This window comes from Falco naumanni, chromosome 11 (genome assembly GCF_017639655.2).
Source record: "Falco naumanni isolate bFalNau1 chromosome 11, bFalNau1.pat, whole genome shotgun sequence".
Lineage (NCBI taxonomy): Eukaryota > Metazoa > Chordata > Aves > Falconiformes > Falconidae > Falco > Falco naumanni.
Window position 1 is genome coordinate 7,299,574 of NC_054064.1, and position 17,244 is coordinate 7,316,817.

Here is a 17,244-nt window from a genome sequence, read left to right on the forward strand (position 1 = left end):
TGCCAAGCGATGGTACTTCTCCCCATCTTTTCCCTAAACTCAAAAATCTCTGGTTTTCCAGATCGTGCTTGTTTCTGGACTTTTTTCAGTAAATCAGCATCTTCCTTGGTGTGGATTTTTTTTTTTCCCCTGAGGCCTCCGTGGCTGGTGTTACTTTGGGGACTGTCAGACGCTGCCGCTCATCTGGTACTGAGCCAGGATTGCATCTCTGTAGCAGGGTGTGTGGGGCTGAGCCAGCCCTTCCTCTTGAGTGAGCCGAATTTTCCCTGATTTCCTGCCTCCAGGTTTTCAGAAATAACCCAAACATTAGATTTTGCAGGATCCCTCAGGCACACTGGTGGGTTGGGATGGCAGCCCGTCCCTGGCTCCACGGGGGGACCTGGGGGCTGAGCTTCAGTCAGAGCATCCCCGGAGTGGGGTGGTGAGCGGCACCACCACAACCTTCTCCCAGTCTGAGCTGGTGCACGCCGGCAGGGTGGGTGAGATGCACGGAGAAACCCTGCGAGGAAGAGCGGGGAGAGCTCGCTCCAGCCAAAACGCTGCGGCTCAGCCGCCCACTCGTGCCTGCCTGTGCTGCTGGGGACCGTCTCCCTCCCCAGTGCGGGACGGGGTGTTAGTCACACGCTGCTGGTGTTAGTCACGTTGGGAAGCGCGCTGGGGCCAAGGTGATGACGCCCGTGTGAGCTTGGGAGAGTCATAGGTAGAGCCTATTTTTAACGAGGATTGCTTTGGATCCAGAGGGGATTAATCTGCTCTGGTGTGGTAGCCAGCACCCGGGTCCGAGGACACCACGATGGTTGGGTGAGCCATGGCAAGAGCTGCAGGAGACGTGGGTGGTGCAGCCCGAGGTGAGCACCCGCGGGTTTCCCCTCCTGCACCCCCTGAGCGTGGCGGGGCTGTGCCGCTGCTGTGAGGCCGACTGGAGCGAGATGCTCGCTGCCCAAGGCTTTCCTGCGTGGCAGACCTATGGCCAGGTTGGAGCTGGCCCTGGGCATGCTGAGGAGCATCAGTAGCTCGATGCAGGTTCGGCTGGTGGGTTGAAGCCCTTGGTCACTGCCACGTGCCACCGTGACCAGGTGCTCAGCGCGGGAGCGGGTCTGAGCCCTGTGCATCACTGCACGTCATCCCGGGGGGTGCCATGGTCCCCGGGGCGAAGCACAGCAACAAGGGTGGATGAAATCAGGCCAGGTCCTCTTGGGTTTAGGGTGAGCCCTTGTCCCTCCTGCCACCCCTGGTTAAGTGCCTTGAGGTGACAGCCTGGTGGCTGCCCTCTTTGCCACTGTCCCCAAGCAGCATGGGGCCAGCCCGTGTTCCCGTGCCTTGCTTCAGACCTGAGGGCAAAGGTGTGGATTTTACTTCTTAAGTAACACGCTGTTGAAGTGGTTGCTGGATATGAAAGCAGCAGCCGGAGACTGTGGTTAGTGTTGTCCTTTTGAAAGGAAACACAATAGCAATCTGTTATAGAAGGTGTGTTGGTTTTTGGTTTTTTTTTTTACCCTTCTTCCTTTTAACTTAATAATTTGGCATTCGCAGCGCGGGGAGTTTCTGGGAGATGGCATGAAGCTTCTTCTACTATGTTTTTTTTTTTTTTTTTCCTTGCTACAGCAGCTTTAGAAATTTATCATTGCTGCTCTGGTTTTGGGCTTTTTTTTTATCCCTCCTCTGGCATATGGAAGTTGCAAGCTTGGAATAAATGCGATCCGTTAGCCGTTTCAAGCAGGCTGTATGTAGATAGTGCTCCATGGCTCATAGCAGACTGGGATTTTTAGAAATGCTCTGTATTGGCCTCATGTTACAGCTCCTATGGGCTGCGGAGAGCACCCGAGCCTCTGTAGAGGATGCATGGCTTGGTATGTAGCATCCTTGGTCAAAACCTACCCTGGGGGGTTAGGCTGTGCAGCGGGGTGCGTGCCCATAGCACTGCTTCCATGGCTCCAGCTGTGCTGGGCCACATCTGGACCAAGCAGTGCACCACAGCCATGCGCTTAGTGCTGTGGTCCTCATCTGAATTGCTGGCTTTGACTTTCAGATGGGCTGGGAAAGCCTGTAGGTGAAAGGAGCTTGACCCAGAGATGTTGGCTGGGATCCTGGCCGTTTGCCGGGGTGGTGTGGGAGATCCCCAGCTCTTGGCAGCAGGATGAATCCCTGGGGCTCGCTCTTGGACCTTCACCAAGCTATGGGTGATTCCGTGCTTTGGCTGGAGATCCAAGGTGCCTGGAAAGAACCTAAACCCACTGTGGGCTATACTTACCTCTGAGAAATTTCCCCAGAGGGTGCTGAGGCTGCATTGGGTCTTTTGTCTAGCTGCTCGGTGGGTGCCTGCGATCTGCAGCCAGCCTTGTCTCCCCAGTGCCCTGGGGATGCTGACTGCTTGGGAAGTTCTTTGCAGACAGCTTGACAATTTCTTTGTGTGCTTGCCGGTGTTAACAAGCTTTGCTGCTGAATTTCTGAGGCCAGGTTTTCTGTGCAAAATGCGGACGAGTGTGGTGGAAATGAGCCACAAGCATGAGCCGGGGGTAGGTAGCTCGGGGCAGGGTGTGGGTGTGGGTGGGTGCTCCGGCAGCCTGACCTGTGCTGGGTGACACAGCGTGTCTCAAGAGGAGAACAAAAGGGCGAGTACTGGGATGGGATGGCTGCCAGTGCGTATCCCCAGTGAGCAGCTCATCTGGCACAGCGTGAGGTGTGGTCTGTGCGTGCAAGGCTGGTGATGGATGGGGAGGGTGTCCCGAGGGTGTGCGGGATGCACTTTGGAGGCAGCTTGTATGTGGGGTGTCTGCTCTGCTCTGTATTTGGCTTGCGAAGGGGGTAGCCCACCTGTAGGAGTAGGTTTGGCTTGGCGCTTTGGCTCAAGGGTCTTTTTGGAGGAGAGACAAGGCAGGTTTACGTCTTGGAGTCCAGCTGGTGCTTTCTCAATGAGGGATTGTGTCCGAGGACAGGAAGGACAGGGGAGGAGGGAACAGCAAAGGGCTGGACACAAAGCCTTCTTCATTCCTTTGGGATGCCAGAGTTGTTTCACTCAAAGGCTTTAGGCAAGAAAAGGACCAAGACAGACCAGTTGTCTTCATCTCTTTTCCTGGACACCAGTGCAGGTTATGAGCTGAGCATCACTTGCAGAAGGTGACGTTGCTGAGTAGCTGTGGGGCAGAGCCTGTGAGCAGCTCTTAGAGCTGGGGGAGGCCAGAATTTTGGTTCTGGAAGCCTCAGTTTTGCTTGAGAGCCCCAGTCCTGGCTGCAGCGCTGACCCTCATGGAGCCTGAGATGGGGGATCCCATCTGAGTGCTTTCAGGCTTTAAGCATCTTCTGTTTACAGCTGGGGGCTGTAACAAATTGCTGGCTGTGTTTGCAGGGGCTGTCTGGCCTGTTGCAGTCAGAGGGAAGGATGTAAAATCCAAGCAAGCACAGATGTTGCATTCCTGGATGGCGCTTCTGTGCTAGCATGTAGCGTGGTGGGGTTTTAGTACAGCCCTAGACAGATCAGCAGGCACTGGAGTAGGGCTGGAGCCCTCACAAGCAGGTCTGTTGGCGGCTAACACGAGAGCAAGGTTTAAACCAAGAAAATGACCTGGTTTAAACCCAAAATGTTTTATGGGAGTTGTGTGTCAGCTGCAGCCTGAGAAGGGTGGATGTGTCAGCGTGGTACCCTCCTGGGAGGGATGGAGGCGAGGGGCTGGGGACCGTGACAGGTGATTTCTTGGATCACCCCAGCTTGCTCGAGTGTCTTGCCAGTGCTCTGAAGCCTGCCAGCAGACGGTGGATGGCTGGCATGGGAAAATCAACGGTGTTAAACTATTTAGGAAGGAGCGAGTGGGCAAGAGGAGAGAGGGGGAGTGACGCTGCCAGAAATAGCATTGCCCGTTTCCGAGTTGCCGAGGCTCTAAAAGCAAATGGTCTCCACTGGTGTCCAGCATGAGCATGCATGGGGGGTGGTGGTGGTGAGAGGCAGGCAGTGCCAAATTACATGGCAGTGCTGGACAGCCGTGCCAGAGGAGAAACCCCCAGGCGGCTGCAAGCTGAGTGACATACGCCGGCAGTCTCGCACTGCCGGTCCTCAGCCATCCTCGAGATGCCTAAAAATTACAGATGGCAGTTTCCCAGTGTAAAAAGAGCCGTGTACCACCCGCGGAAGAGCCTCGTCTGCCTTCCTGGAGACAGAGAGGGATGGGGGGTGGGTGGGGGGGCACTGATTAGCAGTCGTTCGCGTGCCGTTGCAACGTGATTGCTGATGTTTGCAAATACGGTAAAGTCCAGGCTCCAAGCACACATGCTGTTGTAAAAGGGCCAATTTCGTGATAGAGTTATGAGCTAATTCAGCCCTTGGGCATCGTTTCGGTAGAGAGATGGGGTTGACAAGTGAAGCAGTCAGCTTGGGTCAGAGCAAAGCTCCTTCTAGCTCCATGCCTGGTCTGGCTGCTCAGCCAGGACTGTGGAGGATGCTGGGCTGGTGCACATCTTAATAAATGTAAGGAATAGGATGTACGTTGCTCTTTCCCTGCTGAATCTTCCCAGGCTCTGGCTATCGGCAGCAAACAGCTTGGAAATTGCAGCTAGGCTGTTATTCCTGGATGTGCCTGCCCTCCTCCCCTCTGTGAATTAGTCTCATCCTTGTTTTGAGCTTATTTACACCGCGCTTGTGTCCCACAAAGCAGCTATCTGGCAGGAAGGTTGCTTTGGTATAAATTATTCTGAGTAACGTGCTTCAGAGGGATGAAACAGCAGCGATGAAATAGTGTCACATATAAAGAGAAGGAGGAGAGGCAATCGTGGTATTAACAGCTTGATGTCAGCAATTGTAGTAAAGTGATAAAAGAAGGGAAAACAGAGCTGGATGAGCTCTTGTTGAAAGAAGAAACATGTCGAGCTGGAGAGGGGTCCCGATAAAGTGGTGGCCTTGGTCACAAAGGGAGGTGCTGGAACCGCCGGCACTGAGGGAGCAAGGCAGGCAGCGCGTGATAAGCTCTGTTGCTGCCGGGCTTTGGAGGGGGAGCTGGCACCAGCTGGGAGCGAAGCTGCATCGCTGGAAGGAGAGGAGGCCACTGATAGTGGCTGGAGTCCAGCTGGGTGTCTCTGAAAGAGCAGCACCTCAAGATGCCACGCTCTGCGCCTGTCCTCTCGCCCTGATGGTTTCCAGAAGCTCCTGCCTTCCCTTGGCGCCTCAGCGAAGCGCCTGGGCTGGCTTAACCCCTGGCTCTCCGTAGGGTCCGGTACCGGGGCTGATGCAGGAGCCAGAAGGAAGCACCCAGGCTTTCCCGAGGGATTTGGTGGCCTCCCCTGGGACATCCCGGCTGTGTGTGCTTTGGGTGGGAGGTGAGGACCGGGCGCTTGCTGGGCCAGGTTGTTAGTCCTGGGTGGAAAAAGCAGGGTTGCTGACATGTTCTTTGTAGCTCTCTGCAAACATTTACTTGTTTTCCTTCATCTCCCACACTGCAGGAGGCTGGGGAGAGACTGGGCGCAGGGGATGGGCTCTGGGGGTGTGTGGCAGCTTGGAGTGGCTGAGGGTGGCAGGGACAAGTGAGGACGAGGAAGGACAGGGGCTGGGCCAGGCTTTTGCCCCTGAGCAGCCGCTGCGGGTCCTGGGACATGCTCGCCCACCCAGCTGGGAAGCTGGTTGCTTGCTAAAGGGTCCTCGAGGCCCAATTTGTCCATCTGTTATGTTGAGAGGCAAGAAATAAGTTTTTATTGTCAGTTTATCCCAACCCAGCTCAAGGCAGGGTAAGGTCGAATGCAAACCCCCTCTGTTCTCTACAGCGTGTGGGGTGAAAAGGGAGAGGTTATAAGAGACCTGGGTGAAGGAGCAAAAGGAAAAGCTGCTTTTCCTCCTTTGAGGTTGGATCAGGAATGTCTGGCTCTGTTTATCCAGTGATTTGGGGCTCTGCCCTGTCTTCATGCCTGCAGCTGGAGCTGCTGGTGAGGACCTGGCAGTGGAGGATGCATAGCACATTCCCCCCAAGGCTTCAGCACGGCAGGACAGATTTATTCTCCATGCCCTTCCATTCCTCACCGTGCAATTTGTGCAAGAGAGTGCCTTCCCCCACCAAATGATAAGACCTTTTCAGGAGTCTTTGTACATAATGAGAGCAAAAGTCAAAGAAGAATAAAGCCTGCCGTCGCTCACCTTTAAAGCATCCCTTTGTTTTAACCTCTCAGGGGTGCTGTGACTCCTTGTGCCAGGAATCTGATGTTTGCACGATCGTATAATTGCCTTTGCGGGTCTATTAAGTAATGACACACATTGTGGTTTGTGAGTCACCTCGGCGAAGGCACCGTTGGGAAGAAGAACTTTTTCTCCCTGGCTTTGCCAGCTGAAACAAGAATGTTGTTATTTTTGGAAAGTTTCCTGGCTGGAGGGAAGAAGGGCAGTCTGAAAGGGCTGTCACCAGGCCTGGTGGGGGTGAAATTCAAGGAGGGAACCCAGGAGACTGGCCATGGGATGCTCTCATAGAATCGTTCAGGTTGGAAATGACCTTTTAAGATCATCGAGTCCAACTGTTAACTCAGGACTGCCAAGCCCACCTTTACACCATGTTCCTGAGCACCACATCTACGTGTTTTTTAAGTGCTTCCAGGGATGGTGCTTCCACCACCTCCCTGGGCAGCCTGTTCCAGTGCCTGACAACCCTTTCAGTGAAGAATTTTTTCCTAATATCTCATCTAAACCTCCCCTGGCATAACTTGAGGCTGTTTCTTCTTGTCCTGTTGCTTCTCACCTGGGAGAAGAGACCGACCCCCACCGCGCTACAAGCTCCTTTCAGGCAGCTGTGGAGAGCGATCGGGTCCCTCCTGCAAGGCTGCAGTCGGAGCATTGTCCTGCCTGCGCCATCCCAGCAGCAGTTCCCGGCTAAGCAGACACTTTTGGAGAAGCGGTAAGCTGTAGCGAAGCCAGAATGAGGGCATGTGCTGGCAGTGCCGGGGGGGCATCGGGTGCCATTCAGACCCACGACCACCCTCTGGGGAGCCCAGACCAAGCAGGTCCCAGGTCTCATGGTCTGTTTTGGGACTATGCATGTTCCGCCTGCCTCAGCACGGGGGAACAAACTTTTCCCAGGGCAGAGCTCAGGAAGCCTGGATCCTTCATGACCCCCATCCTTCTCTATTTACATCACATCCTCATTGCGTCCATGGTTTCAAGCTGACCTGGGTTTCTGATCTCCTATATCAAAAGCAATGCCCTGTTCTCAACCCTTGCCTGTGTGCTGCCTCATTTCAGGTGCTCTGGAGCAAGGAGCAAGGGCTGGGCTGTCTTCTGCCAGCAGTGTTTCCCAGAACAGAAAAAAAATTATTAATTTTTTTAAAGCATTTTCTTTCTCTGTTGTGCAGCAACTTCTAACACACCCTGGCTCACGCTGGCAGCTCCTCTCTATACCTTGGCAATTCTTGCAGCTGCTTTTGGGCTGAGAGCGATGGGGACTTATGCTGAACCCTTGTCACTTGTCCTCTTTCAAATGAGCTAGCTCAGGCTGAGTTACCAGGCTTGGCAGCGCTTCCCACATCCCTGGGTGCAGGAGCAGCGGAGGTGTGACATACAGAGCCAGCTCTGCTGCTGCATGCTAATTAAAGCATAAATCCAGGCTGTCCTCAGGGATGATGGGGCTCTGCCCATGACTACCTGCATGCACTGGCTCTTGGCTTGCCAAATATCCAAGGAATGGGGGGCTGGGACGTGGAGGCACTGCTCTCCCCGTGCCCGCAGCTGGGCGAAGGGGGACTGTGCCATCCGAGCACTTTACGCTGGCGTTGGCTGTCTGCTCTGTGTTGCGGGAGTGACAGGCAGCCCAGGATGATCGTGGCATTCTAGTTAGTTATATTCCTGGAGGGTGGCCCGGTGATTACAGCTGGAAATTATCTTAAGAAGTCCTCTCTCTGCCCTTCTTTGGAAAGCAAACTCTTAGAGGCGTGCTCTCCGGCTGCGTGTACGTATAGCTCCGAGCACTGCTGGTTTCTAGATGCTGCTGTTGCACAGCTCACGGCTTGCTTTCCCATCCCTGATTTTTTTTTCTATTGCCAGGCGTGGTGCCGTGCTGTTTGCAGAGCAGTGGTTGTGTGCTAGGTGAGCCCAAGTCCAGCACTTGCCTGCTGGAGCGATACTTCGTCTTTGGCCCTGCTGGGGAGAAGAGCTTGTACAAGGAAGGGAAACGCTGAGCTGTGCTGGGTATCGCCTTGTGCTCCCCATCCCTGCCCGTGGCCGATGGCGTGCACGCTCTCAGGTCTGCCCGTGCGCATTTTCTCTGCTCTCCTGGGGGAGCTGGGGTGCCGGTGGGGGCTGGCACTGGTGTGGGGCTGGTACTGGGGGTGGCAGGTTGCAGGTGTGATGGGTGTGTGATGAGGGTACCTTGCGTTGAGATGCAGACGCGTCTGCCTGTCTGGCACCGAGGGGTGCAGGAAGAGGTGAAGAGATGAGACTGTCTCAAAGGTGGTGCTGGGAGAAATTTGAGCATCTGGTTGTTTGTCAGGATGGGCATTCCTAAGCACCGGGACACCCTTCTGTCCATGCCTGATGCTACCCTGTCACTGACCTCCCCCTGTGTCAGGCCAGCCAGAGCCCTGTCTCTCACTGCTGCCCCAGCAGCATCATGCCTGCCCCTGGCCGTGCCCTGAAAGCATCCTCAGGGTTGGGGCTCACTGCCTGCAGCCAGCCTGGGGCTGGGGGTCCCAGTCCCCTTGCAGTCTTTGGCTCTCCCGCCTCTCTGTGCCAGAGATGGAGGGCTGATTTCCTTGACGTACATTTATATAAATAATAGTGGGGTTGTTTAACAGTTGCTCTTAAAGGAGAGATGAGATAATTTCATGTTTTGATATTCTTAAAGCTGATTCCCCTGGGAGCGGTGCTCTGTGGGAGGGCTCCCATACCTGGGGCTGTGCAACCCCGCTGCTGGCACAGGCAGAGCCTGCGCACCCCCCATGGGCTCCCGGGCCTTTGAGATCCCTCCAGGCTGGGACAGAGTCTGAGCAGCAGCCTGGCCCCATCCAGGCACAGCACGGCTGTTCCTGGGAAGCAGAAGTGGTGCTCAGCCCCAGGGAGTGGACTCTGCTGCTCGTGCATCACGCCAGCTATGAAAACCCTGGCATGGCAGAACTAAAACAGTTTCCCAGACAAAAGTTTGTCTGGTGCCAGAGCATCTCCCATCCTGAAGCAGCCCCTGGGTGTTTGGAGCTCTGCTTTTTCCTCTGTCTGATCTCTGCAGTTATTCCAGGGGTCTTTGTAGTATCTTGGCACTGTGAAAGTGCCCAGAATAATTTATTATATGTGAATGGGTGATGAGAAATGAATGCTTCTTGGGAAATGAGCCAAGTGGCCCTTCTTTGATTGCACCACCTCCCTCTGCTCCAAACACACCGGTGTGTGCGATGCTGCCTTCCCCTGGCTCTCCTGTACTGGGATGTTTGACCTGACTCTTTCACTTCCACTTTTTGCTGAGCATAGGAATAGGTCTGTGTGAGCAGTGGGTGCCTGTAAATGTCTCCTTTCTTCTTTTCTTTTTCCCACCTTGCTTAAGTCTCTCTGTTACCGGTGTCATACAAAGCTCCCAGCATGGGATGCAGCACTGGCTCTTGCTGGGTACCAGGTGCCTACTGGGGATGCTGGGAGCAGCTCTTCCCAGCAGATCTGCAGCAAACCTGCTGGTGGCAAGGACTACAGGAGGGGTGTTTAATCCAACAAACTTTTCCCCGGTAACAAATGACTCGACTAAGAATAGCTCACCCTTGCCAGCTGGCTCCCACAGCCACTGTGCCACACAGACCCAGCTGCCACATTCAGTGCAAGACGGGGGAGCCAGAGGACCGGGGAGGTCTGGAACCATCCCGAGCAGGGCTCGCCCACCATGGCATCCGTGCCGCTGCGAGGGGAAGTGTATGTGGTGGGAGAGGAGAAGGCCATGAGGATGAATCAGTCGCTCTTGCAGCCCATCTGTCTCTGTTTGGAGGGGCCCCACGCTGAATTTCTTCCTAGCGCTCTGAGGTTTAGTACTTTGCTTAGCTGCACTGCATAAGCTCTCCTTTTCCCCTCAAGGAGGGACTAATAATTAGCAGCTGGGGGGTAAGCGTGGCTCACCAGAGTGAGTGGGATGGCATTTGATAGTCCCAAAACCTGAGTGACCTCCATGGCCTGAGAGAGGCAGGTTAGGGAGCCAGACAGAAGGGGCAGCAGGGGGATGGATTTGGAGCATCCCTATGCCCCAGGAAGGATGGAGCAGGGTGTGTTCCCAGGGAGGCCAGCCAAGCTGGGGGAAGAGACATCCTCTGCGGGCTGGTGAAGCTGAGAAACCCTGCCTGGCTCAGGGTGTCCCCAAGATGCTTGGGGCAGCATCCAAAGGGGGTTTGCTCTTGTTCTTGTCGTGCTTTCCCCTTGCTCATGTGGGAGAGGGGAGGGACTCTTGCTCACAAGGGGAAGCAGCATCATCAGAGCAGCTTCTTGCTCTGATGCTTCTATCAAAATCGCCCCCCAAATCCCCGGGGAAAGTTGCTGGGGTGCTGGACCGTGGTTTGGAAGACTCTGGTGGTTTTGGTGCTTGTTGCATACAACACAGGCAGGTTCTGTCCATCCTGGGCTGAGGCCTTGTGTCCTCTCCAGCAAGGGGTCTGTGCCCCCCTGCTCACCCGGGGCAGTGCTGGAGCTCAGTGCTGTGGTGCTGGACCCTTGTGCTGCCTGGGGAAGGTCAGCCCCACAGGCCAGTGCAGCATTAAACCTTTCTGCTTTAACTCTGGGGGGGCTGGTAGAAGGTTATTGAGGTAACAGAAGCAAAGGGCTCACCCAGTGCCTTAAGTGCTGAGTGTAGCTATTACGGTAATACATAGTTACTTGGCTAAAGGTTGCTGCCATCGTCACACAAACACATACAGGAGAAAACCCCTAAAAGGAGTCTCCTCTTCGGAGGTCAGCGGTGCTGCTGGGAACCTGCTGCTTGCTGCAGCTCTTTATCAGGTAATCGGCTGCTAGAAGGAAAAAAACGAAGTATGGTGTGAGCCCAGGGTTGCAGCGGCTGTGGCGTGTGGTTTGGGTTGAGGTAAGGAGGCAGAGTTGTTTGGCAGTGGGCGGCTGTCTCTTGAGGACGCTGCAAAGGACCCATGCACGTCCCTCTTTCCATCGCTTATTCTGTGGTGCAGAGGTCCTGCAAAGGCTCTTCTCGGTGGGGTGTGGGGTGGGGTGCTGCCCTGGGGTGTGTCCTGTTTCAGCCTACATTGATGGACAGGCCAAGGGGCAAGAGATGCTCACTGTGCTGTCCCTGTTTGGCCTCGGCAATCCCGAGGCGGGAGGCGATGAATGGCTGCTGGGCGCGATCTCTCTAATGAGATCCCTATTAGACGAGGTGAGCTCCAGCTGTGCATCGGCACAGCTGGGTGGTTTGTGTCCTCAGATGTGCCCTGGGTTGTGCTGGGAGCATCACCCTGCTCCCAGCCACTGTGCAGGCGAGAGCACAAGTGCCAGTGCTTTTGCAGCTGAATATCCACTCTCTAGTTCAGTTTGGCTGCTCTCAGCACCCTGTCGCCATGGTTTTATCTGGATGACTTCTCTGCTGCAGGAGCAAACGGTAAATTTCCTGACTCTACTACTTTTAGACCAAAATTTGGGAGGTAAAAACCTCTAGAAACTTTGTTTTCTGGTATTGAAAGCCTGCCGTTTGCCACAACGGCAGCTGTTCCTTGGTTCTCCTGTATCAAATACAGACAAGCATAGTGTTGCTGCGCAGTAATGTCCCCTGCTCCTGCAGTGGTCGGGTGAGCAGGGGGCAGTGGGGGCTGCCGGAGCCCTCTGCGGGTCTGCACTATGCTCTTACCGCATCCTGGTCATGCAACCAGGGATACCGAGAACAAGCATCAGCTGGAGTCACCTGTGGGAAACCACGTGCAGTACCATGGGAAGGGGGTTGGACAGGGGCGTATGCTGTTTTCTTTTGTTTTTTTTTTAAATTATTCGTTTTCACTGGTGGAGCTGTAAAGCCATTTCTTCCCAGCTGTTAACCAGGAGCTGTGCAGCAACCTAGGTTTGTTGCCGCGCAAAGGCTGATTTGCAGCTGGAAAGGTTCAGGGCTCCAATACTCACCCAAGTTATATGTTATTAAGCAAACATGGTGGGGAGGTAGGGCTGCTAGCTGGGTCTATGGTCCTGGCTCCGGCCACAGCCCATTCCCAGCACATACCAAGCTGTGGGTTTCCACCGATGGGATCAGAAAATAAGTCTGTGTTTTCCAAACGGGCCACGTGTTGGCTTGCCACAAGTTTCCCTTTTGTGGGAGGCAGGGCTGGCGTTTAAACAGCAGAAGCTGAATTACGTGAACAAATGTCGTTTTTCACATTTAGCTTCACAATTAGTGGGAGTTTTTCCCACTAATTCAGATTTTGTCTAAAAATAAAGTGGGTTTGTTTTCAGTGTAAAGGGGAGACCAAAGGCTAGAAGACAGGCAGATACCTTGATGTCAGATGTTTCATACGCGGCGCGTGGCATCCCGCAAGCACCCTCGTTAACGCATAGCCTCATCAGCTTGCCTTAACAAAATGTTCTGGCATCTTCCCTTCTCTCCTTGTCACTTCTCCGGAGGGAACGTGGCTTGTTCTGCTGGCAGCGTGAGCCTTGTTTGCTTAGGCGGAGGCAGAGCTAATTATTTCTATTTATTTCGTCAAACTTTCTTGATGTTTCATTTGAAGGCTCTGCTTGAGCTTTTTCATTTGCCTCCAAGCCTCTGGGAGTCACTGGTGTCCCTGGAGCAAGCCTGGTGGGAGATGCATTGGTAGGCATCAGGAGAGCCGGTGTCCGTGCGGATGCTGGACCTACCTTTGGGATGTGTCCTCATTTTCTCTTAGCTAATTGTTCTTGGTGCTCTGCACAGCCACGCCATGGCTGAAACCTGGAGTGCTTGTCCTTGGTGTGCAAGAAAGCCTCCTGTCCTTCCCAAGGAAATGCTTTGGGAAGAAACAGAGCTCCAGAATGGTTGTTTGAAAACGAAAAAAACCCCACCACCCACAAAAAAGACAAAATACAAAACAAAAATAAAGCCCCCAAACCCCAAAGGAAACCTGGTGCTGCTGAACGAGGAGTTAAACTTTAGCAGGGGAGGGTTGAAGATGAGCAAAACAATATGAAAAGGAAAGGCAGAAGTTGGGAAAATGAGATATAAAGGTACCCAGAACTGATTTGTAAAAACGAGTAATTAATGCCCTTAAAAGTTGCATGGGTAAGCAAAGTAGTGAAGTGAGGAATCTGTTTATAGCTTTCAGTGGGAGCAGCCAAACTCTTCTTATCGATGTGCTAATTAATTTATTGAGGCTCTTACTGGCAGTTGCCTCTTTCTTTCTGGAGAGCTTGCCAAGGGGTGAGCATCCCTTGGGCTGGGCAAGTTTAGCTCTGGGGGTAACTGCAGACACTTATGTGCAGTGCAGCACCACAGACCCAAAGGGGATGGGATGCTTCCCCGGCTGTGCCGTGCACCCTGGGGACGTCAGGCTTATTTTGGCTGGCATGGGGCCGTGCTCTGTTTTGTCCCTTCAGTTACTCTGGAATTTTTTTTAATATTTAATGTATTTTTGTTCCTGGTGTGGTGATTTCCCTGCCTTTCTCCTAACCGCTGTTCTTGACCCCCTCTTTGCTTTGGAGGAGGAGTTCAGGTGTCTCCAAACAATGCCCTGGGAAGGGGTTAAGATGACTGATGGTATTTTTGCTGCCTTATTGCCCTGTGTTGGGTTGTTTCCCCTCTGTGTCAGGGATGTAGTTGGGAAGGGAGTGACAGCCCTGGTGTGAAGTGTCTGCTGCCTTGCACTTTTTCCTCTCAGCCCTTCTTTCACCTCTATCCATGGGCAAGTGCTGGGAGGGGGATTTCAGGGACTGCTGGGGCAAAGCTCTTCCCGCAGCGATAATGTGCTGAACAGAGCATGCGAATAAAGCGTTTCACTCTGACAAGGCTTTGGATGTACTCTCAGACACAAGCATCTCCTGTCTGTAGAGCATCATCTATTTTGCTTAGCCAAGGAGCGATGCTCGGTGCGGTGTTTCTGGCAGTGCTCCTGCACCTTTCACTCTGATGTGTGCAGCTCCCGAGTCTAATATTGCTGATATTCCCGCATCCAGCCTCTTAAGCTGCTACCTGTCTTTGCCAGGCTGCCTGGCCACCCTCCTGCCAGCCGGAGGGGGGGACATGGATGCTCCAGCGCTGTGCCCACCTGGGAGGCAGCCTGTGAAGGTGCTGCACCATCTGCCGGCATGCATGCTGCTTGCATGGCCCTGCCTGTGCGGGCCGCTGAGTGCGGGCACCGGCTGGCTTTTTGGTTTTTTGGTGAATGCACCGGCTGGCTTCTTGGTTTTTTTGGTGAATGCATGGCTGCCTGCTGGGCTGGGTGGGGGAGAGCTGTGCTGAGGGTTGGAGGTTGTGTTTCCAGCTGAGCTGTGCTATGCCAGCCCATCTTATTCCTCCCAACCCTCTGTAAAAGCAAAAAACCCAAACCTCAACAAAAAAGTGGAAAAAACCCCAAACAATAGAGGAAACCCAAACAAAAGCAGTGTGGGGGTCTCCTCTTCTCCTGTCCGTGAGACAGTGGGGGGGCTCATTGTGCTGTGGTCTGGCCGTGGCGAGCTGTGCTGCTCCGGGGACCTGGGGGAGGGCTGGGTGCAGGGCTGGGAGCTGCAATTCAAGAGGTGCAGGGGTGCCCAGATTGGGAAGGAGAAGGGAAGCACTAAGGCAGGAGGTGCTGCCCCTTGCCCTAGCAGTGGGGGTCTAGTGCTGCACGCCCTGTGCCTGGTTTGGGAGGGTCTAGCCTGGCGAACCTTCCAGTTTGCATGGGAGGGAGGGAGGGAACTGAAGGGTGAACAGAGCAAAGCCCTGAACCTCTCTCCCTGTCTTGTGCCCCTCCAGAGTGATGAGCTACAACAGCACCAAAGATGCTGGGATTTGGCACGTACTCCGTCAGCGCCCCAGCGCCGGGCAGGGGGGCTGAGCTGGACGCTGCCTCCCCCCGTTACGTCCTGGCCCTGCCAGAGGAGGAGACGTGGCGCAAGCACCGGCTGGGGCTGATGCAGACCACCCAGTCCTGCAACCTGCTGGAGCCCGAGAGCCTGGCCGAGGCCCTGGTCTCGCGCGCTGCCAGCTTCGATGCCCTCTACGAGTCCCGGTCTCGGGATGCCGATGCCGGCACGGAGACCAGCAGCACCTTGGACCTGGGGCTCGGCCAGTACGTCCCTGTGAGCCCGGACGTTATCAAGCGCCGGCGGGGCGGGCTGATCGAGCAGAGGGACATTATCAAGGCACATGAGGCGCACAAGATGCAGAGCACGCCGCAGGCGCGGAGGAAGGAGTGGGAGTAAGTACCGGAGAGCCCCCAGCCCAGGTGGGCAGCCGGGGGGAGTGGGAGTGTTCATCGTCCTCCGCGGGGCTGGGGAGGGTCATGTCGGCATCACCCCTGTGGAGCAGCCAGCACCACCTGTGTTTGAGCTGGGTTGCTTTTCCCTATTGCCTTTGTTTTCCAGGGCAGACTTTGAAAGGCAGAGAACAACCTGAAACACAGGGAACAAATTTATTTTTTTCTCCCTTCCCGCCCTGCCAAACCTCTCCTTGGGTCCTTTCTTCTCCCTGTGCTCTTGAAACTGATGGGATGAGTGGTCCTGCCTCTAGCAGTTGGGACCTTGTGCACAGCTCATCCTGCCCCAGGGCTCAGCACATCCCACAGGGCTTGGGCTGCCCTGAGCCGGCTGGACCATGATATTTTTCTGGTGGGGTGGATTTGTGGGGTGCGTGGGAGAGACGGAGAGAGAGAGCGGTGTGCTGGGTCTGGGAGGCGAGTATTTGTCAGGTGAAGTGGTTGGCGAAGCCTCTCTGGGCTCCGAGCTGGAGGGTGGCATCTGATGGGAGTGGTGCAAAGGGGCCTTTGGGGATGAAGGAGCTCCCCAAATTGTGGGGTGGTTAGTGGGACATCGGGAAAACTTGGGAGTTCTCCATCTTGGTAGTCCTCAGAGGAGTTTCCCTAGGTTGTGGTGGGGCTTTTGGATGCATTTGGGGTTATTGCTTTCTGCTTTTACTGTGGCTTGAGCCCTGCTGCAAGGGGTTTTGTATTTAACCCTAAGAAGTGGCCAAGCCCCCCTGAATTAGAGCAATCTAATGAACTTGGGAAAACAGAAACGAAGTGCTTGGTACAGCTAGAATCCACTCCTTTTGTTTACTATTTTCCTTTAATTAACTTCTTACTGTGGCTTGCCTCAGTTCTGTGAGAAGACCCCAGCTCCAAGTCCTGGATTGTTTCCCCTCACTGCGCAACCAAGGCTGCAGCCACGCTGCAATACTGCATTTAAATTACAGGGTTCCCCCCTTGCGTCTACTTGGCAACATTGCCTGGGATGAGCTGCTGCAGCGCGTCCTGCTCCAGCATCCCCAGTCGGGAGCAGCTCCCTGCCTTGGGCACTTCATTTAGGGAATAATCAATCCATTATAATATACCTGAAGGAGGTGGGAGCCTCTGTGTTAATTAGATGTGGCGTGTCGCTTTGGTGAGATCCAGGCCAGTGCTCCTTTTGTTTGAAGCGGGTAGGATTTCTTGGGGATGCTTTGCATGGTAAAACTGCTTGTTGATAAGGCTGAGGCTGCTCCTGCCTTTTTTTTGGAAGACAGCCCATCAGCCAGGTGGGCTCTCCACGGCTCTTTCGGCTCCGTGCTCATTCCTTTGTGCCCAGGGAACCTCCTGGCCGGTGACTCAGAAAGCCCCGTGCAAGGGAAATAAATTGACATATGGGCTTGAGCAAGCCTTCGGTGCCTTGTTATCTTTCGCGACCCACCAGGGATGCCAGATGAATAAATCATGGCCGGGCAGGAAGCAGAGGGATGGCCTCGTTAATTGTCAGCTGGCGGAGCGAGCTCCTAGAACGGCTGCTCGCTAATTAACTGCCTGGAGGACTACAGCTCTATTTTGTGGCAGGGAGATGAAGCTGGAGCCCTTTCTGCAGGTACTGCGTGGGATGTGCCCCTTTTGCCGCCCTCAGCTGCTCCATCTAGCAGTAACTCCAACACAAAACCTAATATTTCTGTCTTTAATGCAGCCGGAGCACACAGATGGCTGTGCCGGCTGCTGCTGTCCCAGCCTGTTTCATCGGGTGTTTCCCTAGGCCTGGTAGGGTCTCATCTTTGCATTTCCCAGCTCCTGGGTGCTTGGTTTTGGCATTTCAGCCCATTTTGCAACAGTTTTGTGGGTGTGCGTGGGAAGTCACATCGAAGGCCGGCGTCCCTGAGATTTGGGACGGGCTGCCCTACCTGCTGGGGTCTGCACTGCAGGAGA

The 17,244-nt window shown here is 54.5% G+C and overlaps 1 protein-coding gene across 1 annotated transcript in view; it reads left to right on the plus strand.

Annotated features, from left to right (window-relative positions):
• CACNA1E (calcium voltage-gated channel subunit alpha1 E) overlaps nucleotides 1-17,244 on the plus strand; it is a 147,556-nt gene that overhangs the window by 18,884 nt on the left and 111,428 nt on the right. The window contains 1 exon segment of the mRNA XM_040611360.1: nucleotides 14,838-15,282. Coding sequence (XP_040467294.1) covers nucleotides 14,864-15,282 — 419 coding nt within the window. The 5' untranslated portion in view covers nucleotides 14,838-14,863.